At 50.7% G+C, this 26,011-nt stretch overlaps 1 protein-coding gene across 7 annotated transcripts in view; it reads right to left on the bottom strand.

Annotated features, from left to right (window-relative positions):
• Positions 1 to 6,218: 6,218 nt before the first annotated feature.
• Positions 6,219 to 26,011, bottom strand: part of WDR4 (WDR4 tRNA N7-guanosine methyltransferase non-catalytic subunit) — a 31,578-nt gene continuing 11,785 nt past the window's right edge. For 4 of the 7 annotated variants that reach the window (XM_037014707.2, XM_037014709.2, XM_037014712.2 and 1 more), the window contains 8 exons: positions 24,943 to 25,099; positions 24,268 to 24,380; positions 22,033 to 22,093; positions 11,778 to 11,876; positions 10,916 to 10,980; positions 10,051 to 10,234; positions 9,197 to 9,266; positions 6,219 to 7,200 (listed from right to left, as the gene is read on the bottom strand). In XM_037014707.2, the coding sequence (XP_036870602.1) occupies positions 7,016 to 7,200; positions 9,197 to 9,266; positions 10,051 to 10,234; positions 10,916 to 10,980; positions 11,778 to 11,876; positions 22,033 to 22,093; positions 24,268 to 24,380; positions 24,943 to 25,099 (934 nt within the window). In that variant the 3' untranslated portion in view covers positions 6,219 to 7,015. Of the gene's footprint in view, positions 7,201 to 7,968; positions 8,510 to 9,098; positions 9,267 to 10,050; positions 10,235 to 10,915; positions 10,981 to 11,777; positions 11,877 to 22,032; positions 22,094 to 24,267; positions 24,381 to 24,942; positions 25,100 to 26,011 lie in introns of all 7 variants that reach the window. The other 3 variants (XR_012129105.1, XM_037014708.2, XM_037014710.2) reach the window with 3 other exon arrangements.

Genomic DNA, 26,011 nt, shown 5'->3' with positions numbered 1-26,011 from the left:
GGTTGTGGAAAAAGGGGAACCCTCCTACACTGCTGGTGTGAATGCAAACTAGTTCAACCATTGTGGAAAGCAGTATGGAGGTTCCTCAGAATGCTCAGAATAGAAATACCATTTGACCCAGGAATTCCACTCCTAGGAATTTACCCTAAGAATGCAGCACTCCAGTTCGAAAAAGACAGATGCACCCCTTTATCGCTGCACTATTTACAATAGCCAAGATATGGAAGCAACCTAAATGTCCATCAGTAGACGAATGGATAAAGAAGATGTGGTATATATAAACAGTGGAGTATTATTCAGCCATAAGAAAAAAACAGATCCTACCATTTGCAACAACATGGATGGAGCTAGAGGGTATTATGCTCAGTGAAATAAGCCAGGTGGAGAAGGACAAGTACCAAATGATTTCACTCATATGTGGAGTATAAGAACAAAGGAAAACTGAAGGAACAAAACAGTAGCAGAATCACAGAACCCAAGAATGGACTAATAGTTACCAAAGGGAAAGGGACTGGGGACAATGGGTGGGAAGGGAGGGATAAGGGCGGGGGAAAAAGAAAGAGGGCATTACGATTAGCATGTATAGTGCGTGAGGTGCATGGGGAGGGCTGTGCAACACAGAGAAGACAAGTAGTGACTTTACAGCATCTTACTACGCAGATGGACAGTGACTGTGAAGGGGTGTGGGGGGGGACTTGATGAAGGGGGGAACCTAGTAAACATAATGTTCTTTCTGTAATTGTAGATTACTACTAAAATAAAATAAAATAAAATAATAAAATAAAATAGAAAGTCTAAAGAAATAATTTGGGATATATGATGAGGCTTAGTTCCAAGACTCACCTTTGCAAGTGCTATTTATAATGCAAAAGAAGTTGAAAACAACCCCTATGTCCAACAATAGGAGATCAGTTAAATAAATTCTGGAACTTACATAAAAATAAAATAAAATAAAATAAAATTACACATGTGCTTTCTATAAGTCCTCAGTTGCACTCTTGGGGCTTTATCCCTGTGAAATGAAAATTTATGTTCAAAAGAAACCTATACTCAGATATTTACTGCAGCTTTACGGATTACAGCCAAAACCTGGAAGCAACTCAGATGCACACACCACAGGCGCCAGGGCAACAAACTGCAGAGCAGCTGTGGCGGTGGAACACTAGTCTGCCCTGAAAAGGACAAACTCTTGATAAAGCCAACAACTTGCACAGATCAGAGGACTGTGCTGGCGAAGCCAGCTTCCAAAGCTTACATACTGTCTGGTCCCACATAGGTCGCTTTCTGAAATGAGAAAATGACAGAGACAGAGGACATGGTGGTTGCCAGAGGTTGGGCAGGGGAGGAGGGAGGCCGAGGGGGCACTGTGGCTGCAGGGGGGCAGCACGAAGGACCCCCTATGGTGGGAACATCTGTCCTGTACCTTGACCATGGTGGTCACACGAATCCATACACGTGAAAACACAGCACAGAACCGGAGTCACACACCAGTGAGTACACAAGGACATAGCTCCTACCTGTTAGTTTCCTGGCTGTAACATTGTACTGGGTGAAGAAATACGGGACTTCTTGGTATTATTCTAACAACCATGTGTTAATGCACAATAATCTCAAAAGGGTTTTTAAAGTCAAGATGAAATACTTTTAGGGGGGAAAAAAACCCTGAGGGGATCATGACCAGGTGGCCTGCAGCACAAGGAGGGTTAAAGTTCAGAAGAAAAATGGTATGTACTACACACAAATTTGGATCTACACAAAGGCTTGAACAGGACTGGAAATGGTAATGTGTGGGAAAACACAAATGTTTTTCTCAATTTTAATCTCTTTAGAAGCCACAGGATTCTAAAACACTGCTGTCCACCAGAACTTCCTGGAGCAACAGAAATATTCTCCATCTGTGCAGCCCAATATGCTAGACACTGGCCACATTTGGCTGTTAAGCACTGGAAATTTGGGTAATGTGACTGAGAAACTGAATTTTAAATTTTTGTAATTCTTTCAACTTAAACAGGTGCAAGTGAATAGCACCTGCCGCATGGAACAGGGTGGGTATAAAGCAAAAGTGATTACCATGTACTGTAGGTTTGAAACATAAATAGAACTAAATGTGTGACTGCCCAAGACCACCCCAGGTTCGGGGACTTGCTGGGACTCAAGGGGCCATCACACTGTCCTACCCATGGCTGGGAGTCACTACAGCGCAAGGACACACTGACAGGCAGCACAGGGAAAAGGTGCCAGAGCCGGAGCCGGGGCACAGGCCTGGCTTTGGAGCCATCCCCCACAGACACAGGACGCGCTTAGTTCCAGCACCGAGCGCTGACAAGTGTGGCGTGTTGCAGCCAGAGCAGCTCATCAGACAGGCGCCCAGGGTTCTCCCCGCGAGCTAATCACGTGGACCTCTACCTGGCACGGACGAGAACGCGACGCCCAGAAGGAGGGCAGTGGCTGCACAAGCCACACTGCACGTGCGGTTTCAGCACTGGGGCCACCTCCATGCGGTGGCATTTCTGTCGGTCTAGGCAGCTGCCTGCCAGTTCAGCGGCCAGATGGGCCACTCTAGCCAGCAGGCCCTTCTAAGGCTGGCAGCCTCAGGCTCCCCTCACACCAGCACAACTCCAACAGCATGAACAAAGGAACAGAAGGGCACAAAGGAGGGGGATAGAGGGCAGGTCAGCTCGTGCGCGGTACGGGAGGCCTGTGACATCAAAGGCAGTGATGAGTTAAAGTCGTGAAATCAAAAAAAAGAAAAAAGACACTATTGAATAAGTAGAATATTAAAAACCTATCAATTCACCCAAAGCAAGTTGGGAAAGAGGGGAGAAGGATTAAGTATCATGGGACAAAGTGAGAACGGATGACAAGGTGACAGCTGAGCCACAGGACGGAGGGCGACACTACACGCAAGCGGCCCTGACACACCAGTGTGAGTACCATTTGTCTCGTGTGGCTGCGGAGCACAAAACGCAGAGAATCGAATTAGAGAAGTGCGAGGGTCTAATTTACACGCCAGATTCCTAAACTCAGGATTAAAAACAGAATGCAAAACGGTTCAAGAATAACTTTTATATGGACTTTCTGCTGAAATACTCTTTGCAGTATTGGGTTAAATGAACTACATTCTCAAAATTAATTCACGTTTTAAAAACTTCAAACTGACTACTGGAAATTGTTGAATTACATTATGTGGCTCAGGTTCTATTTCTATTGAAATCCAAAATCTGGGGGATAAAAAAGATGCCTTGTCTACAACAACCCACTTTAAATATAAATATAGATATGTTAAAGGGATGAAAAAAATGCCATGCTGGCACTAATCAAAAGGAAGTTGGAGGGGCTAATTAACATCAGATAATCTATTTCAAACCAAAGGAAAAAGAGACAGTTCATGATGAAGAGGTCCCTCACCAAGACCGCACTTCCAAATCCACAAATCAAAGAAAGCCCAAGAGAAATAAATTAGAAAGAAAAGCTCATGTCAACACATCTGGGATTTGGGTCACGGTGATGCAGGGCCATCCACCACGCTGTTTGCTCGGGAAAGCAGCTCTTCCAAGACAGCTTCCCCTGGCAGGGAGTCGAGCTGGGGAGTCAAGGCTGGCTGTTGGCAGGAGGCCTCAGTTCCTTGCCACACTGACCTCTTTGCAGGCTGGCTGAGGGCCTTCATGACCTTGTGGCTGGCAGACCCCAGAGTCGGTGACCCAAGTTTTTTTAAAGCTGACTTTGCCAAGAACAAGTTTAACTCTGAACACTAGGTGGGCAGCTTCAGTGTCTCCCACACAGAGGCTGGAAACTCCAAGTTTGTGCCTTTGCAGTTAAACACTGTAACAACCTAAATGCTGAGTATTGAGAATGCACAGAATTTTTGGTTCTGCTGAATTAACAAGGATAGGCAGTATGTTGTAAACACAAGACAACCAGCAAGTCCAGTCCACCCAACAGGAACCTTTACATTATGTTCCAAACGGGGCCAGAATGTTCATCACAGCTGAAATTTGTAAACTATTCATATGCCATTGGACAGATTGGATACACTGGTATTTTCACAGGGGACCACTGTGTAGCAATGGGAATGAACAATCTATAATCACAGGCAACAATGTAGATGAATCTCACCAAAGAAGTTGAAGGAAAGGAACCAGAAACAACAGAGAGCAAACAAATGTGCTGGGGGCTCGGCCCTTGGGGGTCAGTCGGCTTGGCCTTGTGGGGACAGGGTGTATGGCCGCATGGAGCCCTCAGCTGCTGGCAGTGTCCTGCTTCTGGGGGATGCTCCCACCTTCAGTTGGTGAACCTCCCATCGGGGCAGTCCCAGCTCTACACCACTGGAACCAGAACGAACAAGGAAGTGCTCAGTCAAGAAATACGATGACCAGTTTTAAGATAATAGATGAGCTGGAACAAAGCCCAAGGACCTCCCCCAAAGTAAGTCATATAGAACTAAACAAGAATGAAAAATTAGAGATAAATAACACTGAAGAGCTGTGTGGTGAGGCTCCAGCAGTGGGGTCAGCAGACAGAACTGGACAGAGAAGGTGGGGAGTCAGGCCGGCAGGGGGCCGGGCTTCTCACCGAGGCGGTGTCGGAAGGCAACGGGGCGTGCTGCCATTCCAGCTGAGGCATGACGCCCTTTAAATACAGCAGGTGGGGTGCCACAGGTCTGAGGCCCAATCAACCAACTGAGAAAGAAGGTCCCCCCAGAATATGGCTCACGTTCACCTGGGATTGCTAAGGGCCTTTAATGGAGGAACTAATTCTAGAAACCTGGACAAGGTCTTAGGACCGAAGAGGAAGCCATTCAGCCCTGAGGAGTGGGGAGGGGTGCAGCCACTCAGGAAGGATGCTGGGGAAGAAAGGGGTGCTGTACGCCCTCACCTCCCCCACACCTGCTGCTGGGACTCCCACCGGCCAAAGCCAAGGTCAGTGTGTCCTCAGGAGTTAGGGGAGCAGACGCACCAGTGGAGCACGAGCCCTTCCACCACACCGGCACAGCCGTGGTATCAGGACGGTTAGACACGGGGAGGTGAATCCAAGGGAGGAGAGACCAGCACAGCCCCGGGAGGAGGCATGGGGAATGCCAGCCACCATCAGCCCCTCAGTGCACTCGGTCTGTCATATGTGCTGGAAGCCTCGGGAAGAGTGAAAAGCTACCACTTGAAAGACAGGCAGTCGGTCACCACGGTCCCTCCTGACACTGCTCTGCCCCAACAGCTGGCTCAACACCACTGTACTCGGACAAGTCTGAGTCTCCCACTCGGGGGCAGGAGGACCCACCCGCCTTACACACGCTCAGCTCCGCCCCTGCCAGCCGGGGCTTCTCCGTGGAGGACCCTGACCGACACCCACCCCAGGAGCACAATGAATGTGCGGTGACAAAGGTCAACATGAACACAGAGTAACAGGGTTTTGTTGTTTTCCAAAGAAATGTAGCCAGTTCATTTTAAAACCACACAGGACAGGCCACCTTTCTGAGATGCGCCAGAAAATGACTACTTTAGTCCTGCAGGCCCTGCGGCCCAGTGGCAGCCACCCCACTGTCTGTAGCAGAGAGCAGACACCAGGCCTCAACGAACAGGATTGAAATTGCATGTGGTTTTCACATGCAGTACTATTTTTTTCCAACCATTTAAAAATATGAAAACCATTCTTAGCCCATAGGCCAGAGGGGCAGTGGGCAGGATCTGATCTGCAGACGAGTCTGCTGACCCTTCTTAAGCCAAGACACCAACAAGCTTCTCCAAAATCTGAGAATTTCACAGCAGATTATTGGCAACACTCCCTGTGCCCAGGGCAACGCTAATGAGGTCAGGCTCCTCACGCGCCGAACGCACAAGCACGAGGACTCTGGCCAGGCATTGTTTCCATCCCAGGCACACCCCCTCTGCTCTTGAACTATGTCTGCCCAGCCCCACGCCTGGCCCGGGCTGTGGTCCTGACCAGCCTGCAAACAGCACTGTTTTCAGATCAATTTAAGGCAACTGGGGAAAATCTGAAGCATTTTGGCTTTTTATACACAAATCATCTGGTTTCTAAGCACCCCATGGAATCCATCAAGGTCAACACGGACACGCTCAGTTTTCCTGATCTGAGAGCAATCATGGGAAGCGGGAAGGGCAGGACTGAGCAACCAGCAGACATCCCTCGGAGCCTAACCATCAAAACGTTTCTTAAACCAAAAAGTAAATAAATCGTCCAGGCATAAACTACAACTCATCAAAAACGGTTTTGCTCAATATATTTTGTAGTTAGCTCCACATGTTGCTGAACATTTCCAGAAGCTGCCGAAGTTCTTTATTGATCAGTGATTAGAATTCATCTGGCACCCCTACACTCTGCAGCATGTGCAAGGAGTTCAAATCAAAATAATACATGTACACAATGTCTTCAGTCATTTCTGTGAGGAAGGCCCAGGCTCCTACGTTCCCAAGCACCCTGAACAAGTCCACTGCTCGGCCAGCGCCGTCCAACCGAGCACTCTGCTGCCGCTGCGCTTCCAACGGGCGCCATCTGCCACGCGGGGATGGAGCTCAGGGCAGCAACTCTGCTCTTCAATTAGGGATGCCTAGCGTTCCACTTAGGTTTCCATAGCCCACGTGGTGAGTGGCCACCATGTTGGAGAGCACGGTGTACCATCCAGGGGATGACAGACAAAATAACAAATGTTCTTGCTGCTGTGATAACGTCTTTTCATAGGTTTCCCCTCAAGGAAGATGCAGCTGGCACGGGTGGCCCAGCGGAGCAGTACCTACATAACCCACAGCTGGCACAGCACTGCCTGAAGTACAAAGATGAGGCCTTCGGGCACCGAGCTACACACCTGAGCAGCTCTAGTCAGCGCTGCCCGGTGTCCCTCAGCAAGGGTGCTCAGACGCCAGGCAGGACAGGCTCTGCCCGGTGACAGGAAGTTCCAGAGCCCAAGATACCAACATAATCTGGCCACCTGGCTGGCCGCTGGGCTGGTGGGGACCTAACAGGGGGAGCCAGGGACGAGCGGGCTGGGAGAGCCACCACCGCACTAGGACGAGCCCCTCAAGGGCGCCCCCTCCTTCTTCACCCTCTTGGTCCGTGTGTTGGGCCCGGGCGGTGGGCTCTTCCGGCGCTGCTGCGTCAGCCGCTGCTCCTTCCTCTGCAGGTAGGGGGTCATGTTGTCAAAGCTGGCCTTGTACAGACCACTGAAGCCATCGTCTGTGCCAGCACAGCCTGTATGGGAGAGACAAAAACAGGTGCCAGTGGGCAAGTGACTGGGACCCTGCCTCCAGTGGTGGGACACAGTGGGCCTGCAATGCAAGGCCCTCCGGCAGCAGGGAACTAACTCGGTGGCCACCTGGTGTGTGCAGTGGACCTGTGGTGCCTTCTCCAAAATGTCCCCTGCTAGGCCCGCCTCCTGGCAGCCACGCCAACTGGGCCTGGGACTCACTTCCAACCAACACACACGTCGGCTGTCATGGGAAGATGAGGTTCCGAGGCCACAGCTCGTTCCCTGTGGGCACTTGCTCCCTTGTGCACTCGAGCTGGTGAAGCCCCGGCCAGGCTGTGCACTTCCCAACGGAGAGGCCCTCGTGCAAGGCACAGGCCAGCATCCAGCATCAGCCAGTCAGGCAGAGAGGTCCTGTCACCAGCCTGTGGTGACCTGCGTCCTGCCAACAACTTCTGTGTGGGAAGCAGACCCTGCCTTGCTGACCCTGAGAACTGCAGCCTGGGAGAAGCTGAGCTGCAGGACCTGCAGAAGCAGTGGGTGTCGTTTTAACCCACCAAGGCCGAGACAGCTTGCTAGGCAGCAAGGTAACTGGTACAGGCCACTGCAAGCATCACAGGCTGGAGAGCACGATGAGCCACAGACCAGCCCCACCGAGACCACGTCACCCTGGCAGTCAAGTGCATGCCGTGGCCCCTGCATGACCCCCACCTGCCCCGCACCCTGCGTGACCTCCTAGCTCCTCTGTGACTTTCACCCTTCTGTCAGCTCACCTTCCTCCCCTGTGCTCCCTGCTGCAGCGCTTCCCCCACATCCACACTGAAAGGCTGCTTTACCACAGGACCTCGTAGGAGAACCAAGCACGGCTCGGGCCTGGCCCAGCATGAGGTGATCTGCAGCAGGACATGCTGACTCCAGGGGCTGGGCGAGGACAGCAGGTGCCAGGCCCAGGCCAGACGCATCAGTGCTGCTTCCCCTGAACTCCACAGGGAGCCCTTCCACTTAGACAGCGCTGCCGGGCAAATGCAAACAGTGCCGAGAGCACATGGCCCTGCCGCTGCCCCTCCTCCAGCCCCAGAGGGAGGAGGCCACTCTGGGACACAGGCCCCACAAGTCACCAGGAGCAGTTCCCACTGCTGCCAGCGAGAACGGAACTGATTCACATCTGACTAGAGCTCCACAGAACCGACTTCCACTGGAGGGAAGTTTGTCTTTACAAGATGTCTTGTGGGCAACAACTTCTTTATTCCAACGAAGGCACCTGAATTCCAATGCTGTTCATAAATTGCCCTCAGACACTGTCACTTCAAGTCTCTGCCCAAGAGAAGTGTGACATAAGGACCAGAAGCTGTGTAAGTAAGGACTGCCGCCTTCTACCGATCCCAATGGGGCAGCCCCCTGGTTCGAACACCCTGTCGGGACTGTCGGAGCAGCTGCACTCGGCACTCACCGCCGCCTCCCACTAGGCAAGACTGTGCCTCTCCGCCCTCTTCGCTGAATGCATCTCCACAAGGACAGCCACCCTGCTTACCACTGGCCCCAACCCCTCCCCCAGCCGGGTGCTCCCACCGGGACCTGCCCTGAAGACCCTCAGCCTCTGTTGACTGCCCTCAAGTCTGACCTCAGAACTGCTCACACCTGTGGAGTCAACACCAACAGCCGGGGACTGTGAGCCAGGCCAGCACTCCGGCTGCGAGCCCCACCAGGTACCACCCTCTCCCACCCCAGGGACTTGCTACGACAGCCCAGAGGTGGGCGGCAGGACACTGCTGCACTGTCCCCCACACACAGGTAACTCATCCCTAGCTTCCCTGCCTGGGTGGGGGTCACCTCCTGGCCCCCAAGCAGCTGCCTGCCTTCTAGATGGGGACACGTGCCCCGCCCAGCCCAGATCCTCACTCACAAAACGCCTCCCGAATGTGGATGACATTCCGTGCCCTGCTCCTGTCCACAGCCAGCTTGGACACCCTCCGGGAAAGCCAGCCACGCTCGCGCTCTCACCCTCCAGCATGGCCCAGTGCCCACGGAGCTCGGTGGAGACTCTCTTCACAGCAGAGCTTTCCCCGACACACTGAGAAGACAGGGGGCCCTTATCAGAGAGGCGGGACTGCATCACGGGCAGAGCGGCCAGGTGTGGGCAGGGCCGCTGGCTGAGGGAGAGGCTCGCTGCCCGCCAAGCACATGGAGAGGCCAGGGAAGCTGGCAGTCCCGACATCTCATCATGGAGAAGCCCGTGATGCCAGGGCTGCCAGCATTTTACGAGCTGGCTCCCCACAACTAACCTCACCTACAGAGCTGGCAGACCCCACAAGCATCCTGTTCACTGCTACCTGGTAATAATACCTGAAGGGTTCAGGGCATCGCTAAGGCACTCAGGCACATGAGCGTCTGTGAGCCCTTGTAAAGGGCTTGGTGCGCTTCGCCGAGCCTCCCCACAGCAGTCCTGCTGGACGCGGGGCAGCCCTTTGCAGATGGGAAGTCAACCCACAGGAGGCCCACGGCACACAGCCTCCCCGTCACCGGGTGCTCTCAAGTCCGGTAGGACCACGGCCCCAAGCGCAGGCCTGCAGACTAGGGACACACCAAGCCACACCAATGGCGGCTTCTCTGCTGAAAAGATGTGACCAACATGCTGACAGGGAGCACCTGGTGGCGGTAATTCTGTGTCCCCACCAAAAACCACTGCAAACAGGACACCAACAAGCTGGCTAGGCCCCCAGCCCCTTCATGTCTCCCTCCAGCCACTGCCCGCCAGGACACAGCCCCTGGCACCAGGACCTGGTCAAGCTGGAAGGGTCACAGCTGTCACCCAACCCACCCAGGTGCAGAGGCAGCAAGAGCCCAGCTGGTCTCACCTGCCACTGGCCGTCCACAGGTCTGCAGAGCACCAAGGGGGCTTCTCGGCAGTCTTGCAGGACCCATAGCCCCTGGCCTTCCTCGAAAGCAACGTCCCACACTCTGTGCTGGAAAGACAGCTGCTGTGTGTACACCAGCTGCCGTGTGGGGGCATCAAGCCGGAAGATGCAGACCACAGGAACACTTCCCAAGAAGAGAGAGAGGAAAATCACCACGACCCCTATGCTGGGCACAAAGCAGCTAAGCACCCAGCCCCGGGCCTGCCCTGCAGACACAGCCTCACCAACAGCTTGGCTGCAGCCCCACAAGACAGCCTGAAGCACCTCCCTGAGCCACTTCTAAGTCAAAGAGCCACAGAACCCGTGAGCTAATGCAAGTTCAAGTCACTAACATCTGGGGTAACTTGTTACACAGCAACAGAGAACACAGGACAAAAGGGAACAGCAGAGAGAACAGAGCCATTCCACGACATGACGTTTCTAAGAGCACGTGATCCAATACCAGAATTTTAACTATACGGAGCAAAAACCAGCTCCCAGTGGGCTCTCAGAGGGTGCTGTTGTGACCATCTCCCCCATGGGGCTGACTGAGGGGGGTTCTCCCACTTTTATCTCTTATGAGCGAGGCTACCATGCACAGACCAGTCAGAGGCCCTGCCACCCTCTGTGTTAGTGGATGAAAAGTAAATGCCATGGTAACGAGGAACCCACACCCTCACATGGCAGCAACCCCCACAGAGAGACTCGGGAGCTGTACCAATCAACCGCGGGCTAAGGAGGCAGCCTGTGGGGCCAGGGACCAGGCGTTCATTCCCTTGCTTACGCGCCTGCAGGACCAGAATCAGCAGTCACCGCATAAGCTCACCAGTCACACAGAAGTGCCACGCAGTTCTCCTGGCTCCAGTAAGCGATCCTGGACGCAGCAAACCTCTGAAAGGAAGGCAGCAACTTACGCACATGAGCCTGTCAGGGACCCCACGTGGCTATTCTGTCCTGAGAGCTAACACGCAGTCAGAGAAGGACAGAGGCAGCACTGGGGCCTTCTAGAGATCAGTGAGGGGGAAAGAAGACGATGGCTGACTCCATTTCACATGTAGCTCCAACACGCCAGGGCAGAGGGCTGAAGGGCATCCTGATCATCAAGAAACCCACCTGCAGGCCACTCTGCAGGCCTGCACAATTCTAACAGACCACCCCTCCCCACCAGGCCCGGGCCGGCCTCTGGGAAGCTGGTGGGGGCATCCACATGTGACTGACCAGGACCCCAGCCACACAGGGCACCAGCCCAGGCACATCGGAGCCAGGTGCCCATTAGCAGAGAAGCCCAGGCACCCCAAAGGCAGCTCACACCTTCACACCTGTCAATCTCTTCCACAACTCAAGGCCCAGGTGACCTGGCCTGGGGACACAGTGTGTCACTGGGGGTGGGGGTCTAGGACGGACAAAGGGAGAGAAGGCTGGCTGGGCACTTGGCCCCCACCCTGCTGAGAAACCCTAGGCACTTGCTCAAGCACCACTACTTTTTCTGTTTCCCAGCAGGCATAGAGGTCATTCTGGAAATTGCTGTTCAAAGGCAAACATGGAAAGATAAAATTATTTCCCACTTACATGATTAGGCACCTTCCGAATTTAAAGCATGATTTCTCCCAAGCTAAAATAAGTCCTCACTGAGAGCAAAGATGATTCCCACAGGGTCCAAGCAAACCTGAGACAAAGTGAGACATTACCTGGTTGCCCCACGGCTCCACAGGCCCCTGCAGGCTGGTCAGGTGACAGCAGTGCAACTCCCGGCCATGTGGGAACTCCCAGAGCCTGAGGGTGCGGTCCTGCAGGGACAGGAAGGGACAGGGCAGTGAGCATGCCAGGGCCACAGACCCAGGGGAGCTGGGCTCCAATGCATGCTTTGCCCAGCTGGGGGCTGCAGTTAAGGACTGAATAGAATCATACAAATCCTTAAGAAAACATGGGCAGTCCCCTCACGGCCAAAGGGGCAGAAGACACAAGACAACCTGTTACCCGCAGGATGTCAAAGGCTATACATGCTGTACATAAGCACACACACAAGGGACACACATGGACTACAAGCTTGCGACCCCCCCACTTCCCTCTTAGAAAATGGATGAAAAGGGGACGTCTGTTTGTTGCCTGTGAGGGTGGCAACTGGTCAGCCTTTTAGGAAACTGACAGGTATACCAACAGCCTTAGTGCTCCAAGATAAACAAAGGCAAAAGGGGGGCCTATCAACAAGTACTCCCTAGAGCGCTCATTAAAACAGGAAAACAGAAATGACCACACATCTCAGGGGCATGACTAGCCAGCACGTGTCGGAGCCTCGGGTGCCCCAGCACCAACCCGGAAGCCCTCCGTGCAGTACAGCCCCATGGCTGAGGACCAGAGGCCCGCACCCTCGTGACCCTGCAGGCCACAAGCTAATGAGAGCACCCAGGTGGGACCTATGGGGATTTTGAAATGACCAGAAGAAACATACAAACAGTGGAGAGTAAATTCCCTCAGTCAGTTCTAGCAAGTACCTTGGGGTGCTGGTATGTGGGTATAAACATCTTGCCGTCAAGATGGCGGATAAACATGGAGAGAAACACATCCACAGGTGTCCCCCTTGAATCCCCTAGTGGCAGGAGAACTTGTAAAAGCACAACTCTCCAGGATAAAGACAAGCTACAAGGAGAAGATGACAATCAGGAGAGGCTGTCCAGGAATAGATGACGGGAAGGGCCAGCTGCAGGGAGAAGCCGGTGATGCACCAGCCGTACCAGTGAGTGCAGTAGGTTCAGCAGGGCAGCAACAAGGGGCATATGTCGGAGCAATGTGAGTCCCCAGCCCTACCCACACTCAGAGCAGGGGGTTCCTTCTGCCAGCCTCCAAACCCAAGGCCAGCAGAAACCAGAAGTTCACTGTCTGGGGACAGAGAAGGAGAAGAATGGTCTCTGGGACTCCAGATACCTGCTGGGGAGCAACACTGGGCCCTCCCCCCAGGAAACGGTGAAGACTGGGGAGAATCAGCACCCAGGATAGAGTGGGGTCCCACAAAAACAGACGGGAGCCCAAACCCAATGCCCAGACTCACAGACCACCCTCCAAGGTGCTGCCGGCGCCCTGTCCCCATTAGTGCACAGACAGGGACAGACATCCCAGGGGAACCTCCAAGATGGAAAGCAAAAACACAAACAGGGCAGAAAAGAGCCTAAGGGCCCATGCCCAGCACGTGGTGGGACCAGGACCCTCGAAAAGGGGCCACAGAGAGGACGAGAGAGCACTGAACACTAAACAGCAGAAACCGAAGCTCATGCAAAAGGTCGAAAAGTGAAGTCGCAGGGAATCTCCACAAAGGAGAACAAGAGCAGGAAGAAGAGAAACAGAAGGAATCAGAGTCAGACAACACGGGCCAACGTCCAGGAACATGAGCACCAGGAAGGGGCGCAGGCGATCGCCACAAGCTCCCGGGACCGATGGTCTGAAAGTTTGGGAAGGAAGGAGCCACCAGTCCACAGCTTCTCAGAGCCCCCACCTGTCTCCCTCCATCTGCAGAGCACAGACGTGAGAAGGCCCCCAAACATCCAGAGAGAAGGGGGACAGACCCCCCTACAAAGGAGCCAAACTCAGAATGGCCCAGACTGCTCAAGTGAAAAAGTGAGGAGAGATAGAGAGCTGGGGGATCAAAGATGGTGGCGAGTGAGGTGAGACAGAGGCTTCCTCCTAAAACCACATATAATACAAATATATGATTAATACAACGAACCCTGAAAGAGCAACAGAAAAGAGGACTGGGCCAGACTGCGTACACCTGGAGAGAAGAGCAGACCTCACGGAACAGGGTAACGTACCAAAGCTGTGGCCCGGTGGGACCCAAGCCCTTCCCCCACCCCAGCGCACCAGCAGGAGGAAGAGAAATGGAGCAGGGAGGGAGTGGAGGCCTGGGACTGCTGAATACCCAACTCCAGAGCTCTGCTCTGGGAGCACAAACCTACATTTCACGGTGCTTCCATGATACTCTCGAGATTAGGGGCTTGGAAAGCTAAGACAGGCAGAATTACTGGAGAGACTGAGATTCCAGCTACTTGTGGAAAGCAGGGATCCATATCCAGCTGCTCTGGGACAAAAGAAAGGCGGGCAGTCTGAGAGACTTCCTAACAAGGAAGCCCTTAGTAAGAGGGCCGCTAAAGGGCCAAGGATTGCACAGAGCTTACTGCTCAGGAGAAAGGACAGGTAGACAAAATTGTCCAGGTGCACTCTGCCCAGCAGGCTGGGAGCTTTCGCGATCTTCAGGTGCTCCAGCTCCCTGGCTGGCTACACAGCTCCAAGGACCCCCTCCGTGATACACAGCCTACTGCACCTTTCTCCCAGCCAGCCCCACCTGGTTCACAAACCGGCAAACCCTACCCTGGCATTAGGCCAGCCAGAGGTAAGATCTGTCTACAGCAAGTACAAACACAAAGCACAGAGGCTTATATCTGTGTGCTCGGCCCACTGGCTCAGGCAGTGGAGACAGGCACAGCAGCCAGGAAGAAGGAAACAGCTCTTTCCTCCCCCCAGGCACCAACACCGCTCCCCTGCGATCCCCAACATTGCTTCAGGGGCTGAGCAGCTCCAGAGAGTAGAGCTTCTGGGCACTAGAGGGCACCATATACAAATATGAAACACCAAAGAAAACTGGTTCACAGTAAAATTATTAATACAACTCCTGAGAAAGATTTAAATGACATCAACCTCATGAATCTTCCTGAAAGGGAGTTCAAAATAAAAGTTACTAACATGCTCGTGGAGGTACAGAAAGATATTCTGGAACTCAGGAATGAATTCCAGTTGGAGATCCAATCATTAAAGATCACAATGGAGGGCATTAAAAGCAGATTGGATATGGTGGAGGAGAGATAAATGAAATAGGAACTAGAGAAGAGGAATACAAAGAAGCTGAGGCACAGAGAGAAAGAAGAATCGCTAAGAATGAAAGAATATTGAGAGAACTGTGTGACCAATCAAAACAGAACACTATTCGCATTATAGGGGTGCCAGAAGAAGAGAGAAAGGGATAGAAAGTGTCTGAGGTAGTTGCTGAAAACTTGCCCCAAGGGACCCAAGGAAGACAACACCAAGACATATAGTAATTAAAATGGCAAAGATCAAGGATACATATGTGAAACAAATACTAACAGAATTAAAGGAGGAAACAGACTTTTAAAAGCAGCCAGAGAGAGAAATAAGATCATATACAAAGGAAAGCCCATCAGGCTAACACCAGACTTCTCAGCAGAAACCTTACAGGCCAGAAGGGAGCAGTATGATGTATTTAACGCCATGAAGCAGAAGGGCCTGGAACCAAGATTACTTTATCCAGCAAGATTATCATTTAAATTTTAAGGACGGATTAAACAATTTCCAGATAAGCAAAAGCTCAGAGAATTAATTTACCTCCTACAAACCATCTCTACGGTGTATTTTGGAGGGACTGCTATAGACGGAAGTGTTCCTAAGGTTTAATAGCTGTCACCAGAGGTAATGAAACCACAGTAAAGAGAGTAGAACAGCTAATTACTAAGCAAATGGAAAATTTAATTAACTATTCCCAAGTCAATCAATGGATACACAAAGAGTACAGAATATGATACCTAATATATAAAGAATGGAGGAGGAAGAAAAAGGAGGAGAAAAAGAAAAGAACCTTTAGACTGTGTTTGTAATAGCATATTAAGTGAGTTAAGTTAGACTTAGATAATATGGAAGTTAACCTTGAACCTTTGAAAACCACGAATCTAAAGCCTGCAATGGCAATAAGTACATACCTATCAATAATCACCCTAAATGTAAATGGACAGAATGCACCAATCAAAAGACACAGAGTCACTGAATGGATAAAAAAACAAGACCCATCTATATGCAGCCTACAAGAGACTCACTTTAAACCCATATACGTACACAGACTAAAAGTGAAGGGATGGAAAAAGATATTTCATGCAACTAAGAGAGAAAAAAGCAGGTACTGCAGTACTAGTATCAGACAAAATAGACTTCAAAACAAAGTAAGTCACAAGAGACAAAGAAGGACATTACATAATGATAAAGGGGTCAATCCAACAAGAAGATATAACCATTATAAATATCTGTGGTCCACCACAGGAGCACCTTATATGTGAAACAAATACTAACAGAATTAAAGGAGGAAATAGAATGCAATGCATTCATTCTAGGAGACTTCAACACTCCACTCACTATGAAGGACAGATCAACCAGACAGAAAATAAGGAGACAGACACACTGAACAACACACTAGAACAGATGGACCTAACAGACATCTACAGAACTCTACACCCAAAGGCAGCAGAATACACATTCTTCTCAAGTGCACATGGAACATTTTCAAGAATATATCATATACTAAGCCACAAAAAGAGCCTCAATAAATTTAAAAAGACTGAAATTGAACCAACCAGTTGCTCAGACCACAGAGGAATGAAACTAGAAATAAACTACACAAAGAAAATGAAAAATCCCACAAACACATGGAGGTTTCACAACACACTCCTAAATAACCAATGGATCAATGACCAAATAAGAACAGAGATCAAGCAATAAATGGAGACAAATGACAACAATAATTCAACACTGCAAAATCTGTGGGATGCACCCAAAGGCCGTGCTAAGAGGAAAGTAATTGCAATACAGGCCTACCTCAGGAAAGAAGAACAATCCCACATGAGCAGTCTAAACTCACAATTAATGAAACTAGAAAAAGAAGAACAAATGAGGCCCAAAGTCAGTAGAAGGAGGGACATAATAAAGATTAGAGCAGAAATAAATAAAATCGAAAAGAATAAAACAATAGAAAAAGAATCAATGAAAGGAAGAGCTGGTTCTTTGAGAAAATAAACAAAATAGATAAACCCCTAGCCAGACTTACCAAGAAAAAAGGAGAGTCTACACACATAAACAGAATCAGAAATGAGAAAGGAAAAATCACTAAGGACACCACAGAAATACAAAGAATTATTAAAGAATACTATGAAAAAGTATATGCTAACAAACTGGATAACCTAGAAGAAATGGACAACTTTCTAGAAAAATACAACCTACCAAGGCTGACCAAGGAACAAACAGATAATCTGAACAGACCAATTACGAGCAACAAAATTGAACTGGTAATCAAAAACCTACCCAAGAACAAAAGTCCTGGACCAGATGGCTTCACCGCTGAATTTTATCAAACATTTAGTGAAGACCTAATACCCATCCTCCATAAAGTTTTCCAAAGAGTAGAAGAGGGAATACTTCCAAACTCATGCTATGAGCCCAGCATCACTCTAATACCAAAAATCAGGCTAAGACACCAAAAAAAAGAAAATTACAGACCAATATTGCTGATGAACACAGATGCAAAAATACTCAACAAAATATTAGCAAACCAAATTCAAAAACACATCAAAAAGATCATTCATCATGATCAAGTAGGATTTATTCCAGGGATGCAAGGATGGTACAACATTCGAAAATTCATCAACATCATCCACCACATGAACAAAAAGGACAAAAACCACTTGATCATCTCCATAGATGTTTAAAAAGCATTTGACAAAATTCAACATCCATTCATGATAAAAACTCTCAACAAAATGGGTATAGAGGGCAAATACCTCAACATTATAAAGGCCATAAACCCACAGCTAACATCATACTGAACAGTGAGAGGCTGAAAGCTTTTCCTTTAAGATCAGGAACAAGACAAGGATGCCCACTTTCCCCACTTCTTTTCAAAATAGTACTGGAGGTCCTAGCCACGGCAATCAGACAAAACAAAGAAATAAAAGGCATCCAGATTGGCAAGGAAGAAGTTAAACTGTCCCTGTTTGCAGACTACATGATATTGTACATAAAAAAACCCTAAAGAATCCACTCCAAAACTACTTGATCTAGTATCTGAATTCGGCAGAGTTGCAGGATACAAAATTAATACACAGAAATCTGTGGCTTTCCTATACACTAACAATGAATTAGCAGAGAGAGAGATATCAGGAAAACAATTCCATTCAGTTACATCAAAAAGAGTAAAATACCTAGGAATAAACCTAACCATGGAAATAAAAGACCTATACTCTGAAAACTACAAGACAGTCATGAGAGAAATTTAAAAAGACACCAACAAATGGAAACACATCCTGTGCTCATGGATAGGAAGAATTAATATTGTCAAAATGGCAATCCTGCCTAAAGCAATCTAAAGATTCAATGCAATCCCTATCAAAATACCTACAGCATTCTTCAATGAACTAGAGAAAATAGTTCTAAAATTCATATGGAACCATAAAAGACCCCGAATAGCCAAAACAATCCTGAGAAGGAAGAATAAAGCTGGGGAAATTACACTCCCTGACTTCAAGCTCTACTACAAAGCCACAGTAATCAAGACAATTTGGTATTGGCACAAGAACAGACCCATAGACCAATGGAAGAGAGTAGAGAGACCTGATATAAACCCAAGCATATATGGTCAATTAAAATATGATAAAGGAGCCATGGACATACAATGGGGAAATGACAGCCTCTTCAACAGCTGGTGTTGGCAAAACTGGACAGCTACATGCAAGAGAGTGAAACTGGATTATTGTCTAACCCCATACACAAAAGTAAATTCAAAATGGATCAATGACCAAATTTAAGTCATGAAACCATAAAACTTTTAGAAGACAACATAAGCAAACATCTCCTGAATATAAGCATGAGCAACTTCTTCTTGAATACATCTCCTAGAGAAAGGGAAACAAAAGCAAAAATGAACTCATGGGGCTACATCAAACTAAAAAGTTCCTGTACGGCAAGATACCATCCACAGAACAAAAAGGCATCCTACAGTATGGGAAAATATATTTGTAAATAACACATCCAACAAGGGGTTTACATCCAAAATATATAAAGAACTTAGATGCCTCAACACCCAAAAAGCAAATAACCTGGTTAACAAATGGGCAGAGGATATGAAGAGACAGTTCTCCAAAGAAGAAATTCAGATGGCCAACAGGCACATGAAAAGATGCTGCACATCACTGATCATCAGGGAAATGCAAATTAAAACCACAATGAGATATCACCTCACACCAGTAAGGAAGGCCAGCATCAAAAAGACTAAGAACAAATGCTGGTGAGGATGTGGAGAAAGGGGAAACCTCCTTCGCCGCTGGTGGGAATGTAAGCTAGTTCAACCATTGTGGAAACTAACATGGAGGTTCCTCAAAAAACTAAAACAACAGAAAACAGATCCTACCATTCGCAACAACATGGATGGAGCTAGAGGGTATTATGCTCAGTGAAATAAGCGAGGTGGAGAAAGACAAGTACCAAATGATTTCACTCATCTGTGGAGTATAAGAACAAAGAAAAACTGAAGGAACAAAACAGCAGCAGAATCACAGAACCCAAGAATGGACTAACAGTTACCAAAGGGAAAGGGACTGGGGAGGGTGGGTGGGAAGGGAGAGATAAGGGTGGGGAAAAAGAAAGGGGGCCTTACAATTAGCATGTATAATGTGGGGGGGTGGCATGGGGAGGGCTATGCAACACAGAGAAGACAAGTAGTGATTCTACAGCATCTTATTACACTGATGGACAGTGACTGTAATGGGGATTGTGAGGGGGACCTGGTGAAGGGGGGAGCCTAGTAAACATAAGGTTCTGCATGTAATTGTAGATTAATGATAACAAAATTTAAAAAAATAAAACAGAAATACCATTTGACCCAGGAATCCCACTCCTTGGGATTTACCCAAAGGATACAACTTATCAGTTTCAAAAAGACATACACACCCCTATGTTTATTGCAGCACTTTTTACAATAGCCAAGATATGGAAGCAACCTAAGTGTCCATCAGTAGATGAATGGATAAAGAAGAGGTGGTACATATACACAATGGAATACTATTCAGCCATAAGAAAGAAACAAATCCTACCATTTGCAACAACATGGATGGAGCTGGAGGATATTATGCTCAGTGAAATAAGCCAGGCAGAGAAAGACAAGTACCAAATGATTTCCCTCATCTGTGGAGTATAAGAACAAAGAAAAACTGAAGGAACAAAATAGCAGCAGACTCAGAGACCTCAAGAATGAACTAGTGGTTACCAAAGGGCAGGGGTGCAGGAGGGCAGGTGGGGAAGGAGGGAGAAGGGGATTGAGGGGTATTATGTTTAGTACACATGGTGTAGGGGGTCACAGGGAAAACAGTGCAGCACAGAGAAGGCAAATAGTGAATCTGTGGCATCCTACTACACTGATGGACAGTGACTCCATTGGGGTATGGGTGGGGGCTAGACATTATGGGTAAATGTAGTAATCACATTTTTTTTCATGTGAAACCTTCATAAGAGTGTATATCAATAATACCTTAATAAAAAAGAAAAAAGAAAAAGTCAGGAGAAAATCAAGCAAATTAAACCCTATTAGAGAAAATTTTGGAGCAATGCCTTCTCATATCCAGGGAAACAATTATACCCTGGAAGTCCACACCCACAGATCCATCAGGGTTATTTCCAGAAAGGCAGGCTCGTAACGCCCTCCCTGCACCTTCCAGAAGCTGCTGCTGGAGGTGCCCACCGAAGGAAAGCAACTGATCAGGGGTAGGGGGGCGACAGAGACAGAGGGGAGGAGGAGAGGGACAGCTGCAGGAGGTAAGGCACCCACCAGGAGAACGACGGGACAAAGGGCAACAAGCCATAACTGCCCACAGAGGACAGGAGGCGGCATGGAAAACTGCTGCCCTTTGGCTTCCCAACCACTAATGGTATCTGGGAACGGACTGAGAGGACAGAGCAGGGCCCCAGCTGCCAGGGGTAAGTGGTGGGGGGATGACACCCTGTTTCTTCCTTATAAGCTTAATGCGGGATCTGATTTTCTAAGGACGTGCTTTTAACACAAACACTGCCCTTTACAATGTGCAGGGGCACCCAGCACCAAACCCAGGTTGGGGGCCCACAAGGAGGCAGGGGACAGAGACAGCAGGGCTGCACAGGGACACCATCTCACTGGCCCCACAGCACCTCATTAAAAAGGATCAGAAGCAAAATGCTGTATTTGACAAAGCTGAGTGGAAGATGTCAGGTGCTGGTTTACTTTTCTGAAAGTCAAGTAAAGGTACCCTAGTATCTTTCATAATGAAAAGCCTAGAAGGTGTGCATACAGCAAAGTTCAGAAAAACTGGCTCTCCAGGAACTCCAGCCACATTCATCTTCCTCTGCTTGCTTTTGTATGAGTATACATGGCTTTGAAGAGAAGGACGAGAAAACAGAAAATTAAAAATCAATGAGAAAACAAATGTGGTGAAGCAATGAAGAGCAGATGCCCAGTAAGTGCTGCTCCACCAGGGAGCCCTCCCAGCAGCCACCAGGCCACCATCACACAAAAAGCTAAAAGGCAGGAAAAAGTGTGGGCTGAGCTTCTGGGAGCGGGGAGGGGCCAGACCTTCGCGTGGGCACTTACTGCTTCATCATCCTTTAAAGGAGTGTTCCTTAGAGCAGTGCCCCTGATCACGGAATTCTTAAGGCCGCAAGCCCCCACTCGCAGGACACAGAAGTCTTACTCATCAAAGTCCCAGCAAAGCCTGGTGCCATGACCCTGCTGCACACCTGGGGGCCCCAGGGGATGGGGTGAGGAGGTGAGCACCACAGTAGTGGTGACAGAAGCCAGGTCCCTCTAGGACTCAGAAAGGGTCTGTCAACTGTTCTGAGATCACACTGCGTTAGAGGTAAGGACAGCCCTCAGTGCAGACTCCTTGCACGCCTGTTCTAGTGCCCCCCCCAACACACACACAGCCCTGAACACATAGCAGGCTGCTCTAAAACTCAGAAAACAAGCGCCACCTAGTGGATGAACACAGGGAAACCAAGGACCAGCCTGCGCCTAGGGCACCGTCCCAGGCAGGCTCCGGCCCCTCAGTGCTGGCAGGCACGCAGAGCTGCACACAGCTGCCTGAATGAAGTCCTTACCCCGGAGGAGGAAAGGAGCAGCTCGGCGTGGTCAGGCACCACCAGGATGCGGCTCACGAACCTGCAGTATGAAGAGAAGCAGAGGGTGAGCCAGAGGTTGGGGCACTGTTGTGACATCCACATGGCTCGCCTGTAGCCTTGGGGAAAAGCCTTCTTCCCGAGATGTCTACCCGAGAGGAGTGACAGGTGTGACCGAGAGGCAGTGAGGAAGCTAAGGGAGCCTGCTGCACCGTTCTTGGGGCCCCAGCAACACAACCTCCCAGCACGGGCAGGCCCAGGCCACCCTGGGAACTGCCTGGCTCACGGCACTCCAACCACTGCCCAGACGCCTTCTGTGGATCCCTGGTGATGGGCCACAGGGCGAGACTAGAGGACAGAGCAGATACAGAGGAAGAGCAGCCACAGCGACCAGCAGTCAGAGCAGACCCACCATCCCTCAGCCTCAGCAGCCAGCACCCTCCAAAGCCCACCTCAGCCTGTCAGTCATAACCAGCTCTGGCCTCTACGACAGGACAGCTTCCCAGCTCCCAGGCCATCACCACTGTGTGGCTCCCAGGGACCCCTGAGAGGGGGGGCCCAGCACGGCCCCACCGCAGCAGCCTCAGACTCCTGGCATCACCTGGCCTGGCCCGGTCCTGGCCATAGCGGGCCCCTCACCAGGGCTGCCTTCCAGGAGGTACTAGATTCCAATCTCAGGAACCCAGTAAGGAGACACACACCTTGCAGGAAATACACACAGTGTCACCAGGACAGCACAGTGCAGCCAGGACAGAGGGCAAGTCACCTCATCATCTCAACAGCAATGGGGCAAAAACCACAGGTGCAGTTTTAGACAAGTTTCTTAAAATCCAGTGGGTATTCATTACTCACTCAGAATGTCTGCTGAGCACCTATACCTGCCAGGTGCTGTGCTGAGGGCTAGAGACAGGATAAACACAACCCACAGAGACCCTCCGCCCAGGACGTGCAGGCCCCAAGGAGACCTACGTGTCAGCGAAGTCGCAGGGGAATGCTGTCTGACAGAAACACAGCCAGACAGAAACACCTGTGGACGTGAGCCAAAGAAGTTCTTTTAAATTTGCGAGTGTCCAGGTTAAGAAGCAGACCCAGGTAAAGCTCATTTTAATACTATGCTTTCACTTAACTCACCACATCCGAAACACGACCATTTAACCTGCAATCACCTCACTCAGACCGCATGGCTGTGGCTTCTGCCCTGGATGGTGCAGGCTCAGAGGAAAAGCACAGTGTGGGAGGACAAGGGCAGGGTTTCCTCAGTGGGGTGGGAGCGCTGGCAGCTTCCTGAGCAGGCAGGTAGCCTCAAGCAGGAAGCTGGGAAGGGAGGGAAGACATGTACATCAGCAGAAAGAGCAGGTGCAAAGGCCCCGGGGCAGCAGGAGAAGCGAAGACCTTGGTGACACAGTGGAGAGGAGGCCAGCAGGCTGGCAGGTCTTAAGAACTCCAGACACAACTGGAGAACTGAACAAAAACCAAAATAAACCGTCAGGAGGAACAAGCTGAGCAGCCATCTACCTCCTTAAAGGTCCATCTTTACATTTCACCAAAACCAAGCAAATGGGCGCAATCTTGGAGCTGAATTAAGGCCCTCCAATGTCTTCCGCTGCTGCAAAGGACGTAGTTTAAACATTTCTTTCTGCCAAGTAAACTCAGTGCCTTTCCTCTGCACACGGGACTAGCCTTCTTCTGCCTGAGAAGCGCAGTATCCTTCAGAATGACTCCCTGGCACAATGTCAAACCAGACTCACCTACCGGGAGACAACTCACAAGGTAAGTGACAGCCGCCAGCAGGGAGGCCACTCAAATTTCTCAAGTACATTCCTCATCCCCAACACACCCACCTACTGACCGGCAACCACCACAGGGCACTGCCAGGTGCAGACACAGAGAGCAGCTCCCAGAACAAGCCTCGCCTGGGGTCCGGCACAGAAATGCCAGTGCGGGTGGCAGACGGGAAGCGGCAGGCTGCAAGTGAGCCTCCTGCCGCATCTCACCCCGGCTCTGCGCGGCAGGGACACCAGCAAGGAAACCCACCCCAAAACACAGGCGCAGGGAAGGAGACACTGAAGTCCTGTGGCCAGCTGAGTGCTGCTGGTAAGGCAGCTCCCGCATCCCGTGCGGCACGGCGACCAGCAGGCGCCGCCAGCTCCAAGGTGAACAGCCCCCCTCTGGGTCATGAAGCCACGCTACTTCTGCGGGCACGGCGTGGAGACTCACTCGGTGTGCCCCAGGCAGAAGGACTCGATGCTGTGCGGTGCCGCGGCCCAGCTGACCCGGATCTTCTCATCCCTGTCAGCAGTGAGGATGTAGCGGTCATCGGGACTCACAGCCTGCACGCCAGGGGAGAGAAAGGGCAGGCCCACTGGTCAGGACAGCAGACCTGGCTGCCCTGCTCCTGCCTTCCCAGCCCTGGTCACCTGCCTTCCCGTGTCCCCGTGTCCAGTCAGTCGCCGAGTCCTGGTGGGTTCTCCCTCATGACCCCTCCCCCGCTGTTCCCGTGTATCCCCAAGGGTCCCACCCCAGCCCCCACACCCAGCCCTCACTGGCCCCTTAGGGGCCCCGGGTGGGACAGCTCCAGACTCAGGTTAGAAGGACACAGAGACAATGTCCGTACAGTACAGGGGATGCGCTCAGACCTCACAACTGCACCCGCCCTTCCCACAGCCCTCCACCTGTCACCCCGATCCAGCTGCCCCTCACGTCTGGAACCACCCCACTTCTGCGTGTTGTCTGCTCCACCTTCCTCAACTCAGTGTCTGTAGCCCCCCTGCTCACAAACCTGCAGAGCTGTCCCTGCTCCAAGAGAACCCAACCCCTGACCTGGTCAGACCCTCCGCCTCTGCACCCCAAGCCTGGCTGCAGCAGAGTTAATGAAGCTCGCGGCCCACATACCACATCTAACAACATCGACAGGTGCCCAAGTTCCAGCCGGCCGCATCCGTGTGGCTCCAGCACCGAAAAGGAATAAACATCCCCCGACTTGTCAGCCACCAAAACCTTGTCCTCAGAGGCTGTGAATGTCAGGGCCGTGCACCTCCTCAACACGGGCCTGGAAAGCCAGAGATGCCCACGGTTGGCCCCCACCAGTCAGCCCAGGACCCTCCGACAAACCCGCGAGCCACATGTAGCACTGACACAGCAGCTGCTTGCCGTGTCTCCTTCTCCTGTTACCACAGGGCCAGAAAACAAAGTGAGCAAGAGGCAGAAACAGAGCCAATGCCTTAGACAAACTTCACCCTCATAATCTGAGGGGTGGAGAGCTCGGTGTCTAACATGATATTCCCTCAACTTTGCTGTGTCTGAAGACTGTCATGGACGTCGGGGAAACTGCTCCTGGACCCCAGCCCCTCTGTGGTGCACTTAGGGAAAGACAATGGTCAGACCTGCTCTGGGCCACTGTCAAAACCACAGGCACGCCCACTCAGAGGAGCCCACTGCCCTCGGAGCTTCTCACCCGGGAGCCCCGCAGCCATGCGCCAGCCCCACCACCCTTGCTCCGCAACACCAGACCTGGAGCCCCAGGCACGCTGCTCATGCACCAGGCCCTGGAAGATGGGACAGGACACATCACAAAAGCAGCACTGGCCGGCCTACCCCCACTAGGGGGTTACAAAGAAAACCACAGGCCTGACATGGTGTCACTTCAGCTAGGCCAAGTCACCAAACTGGGGCTACATACCTAACTTGATTAGTTGCAACCTGCCATCAGTCAGGGATCTTCTGGTCAGCATCAGTAAAATAATCTATCCGTCAAGGACATAAAATGAGCGAGAACGTCTGCCCCTCCCCTTCCTTCTCTCCAGTGCCAAGAGGTACTGGCCTCCAGTGGTTCTGAGCAGTGCCTCTCTTATGGGCGGAACACACTCCTTTGGGGTCCTGTCTCTCTTGTCTGCCTGCAGAACACGAAACCTCACAGGGCTCCAGACCCCCAAGCTCCCTCTGTTAGAAGCTATGTCTCTCA

This window comes from Manis javanica, chromosome 3 (assembly GCF_040802235.1).
Source record: "Manis javanica isolate MJ-LG chromosome 3, MJ_LKY, whole genome shotgun sequence".
NCBI classification, from domain to species: Eukaryota; Metazoa; Chordata; class Mammalia; order Pholidota; family Manidae; genus Manis; species Manis javanica.
This window is presented reverse-complemented; position numbering and strand designations above follow the sequence as displayed.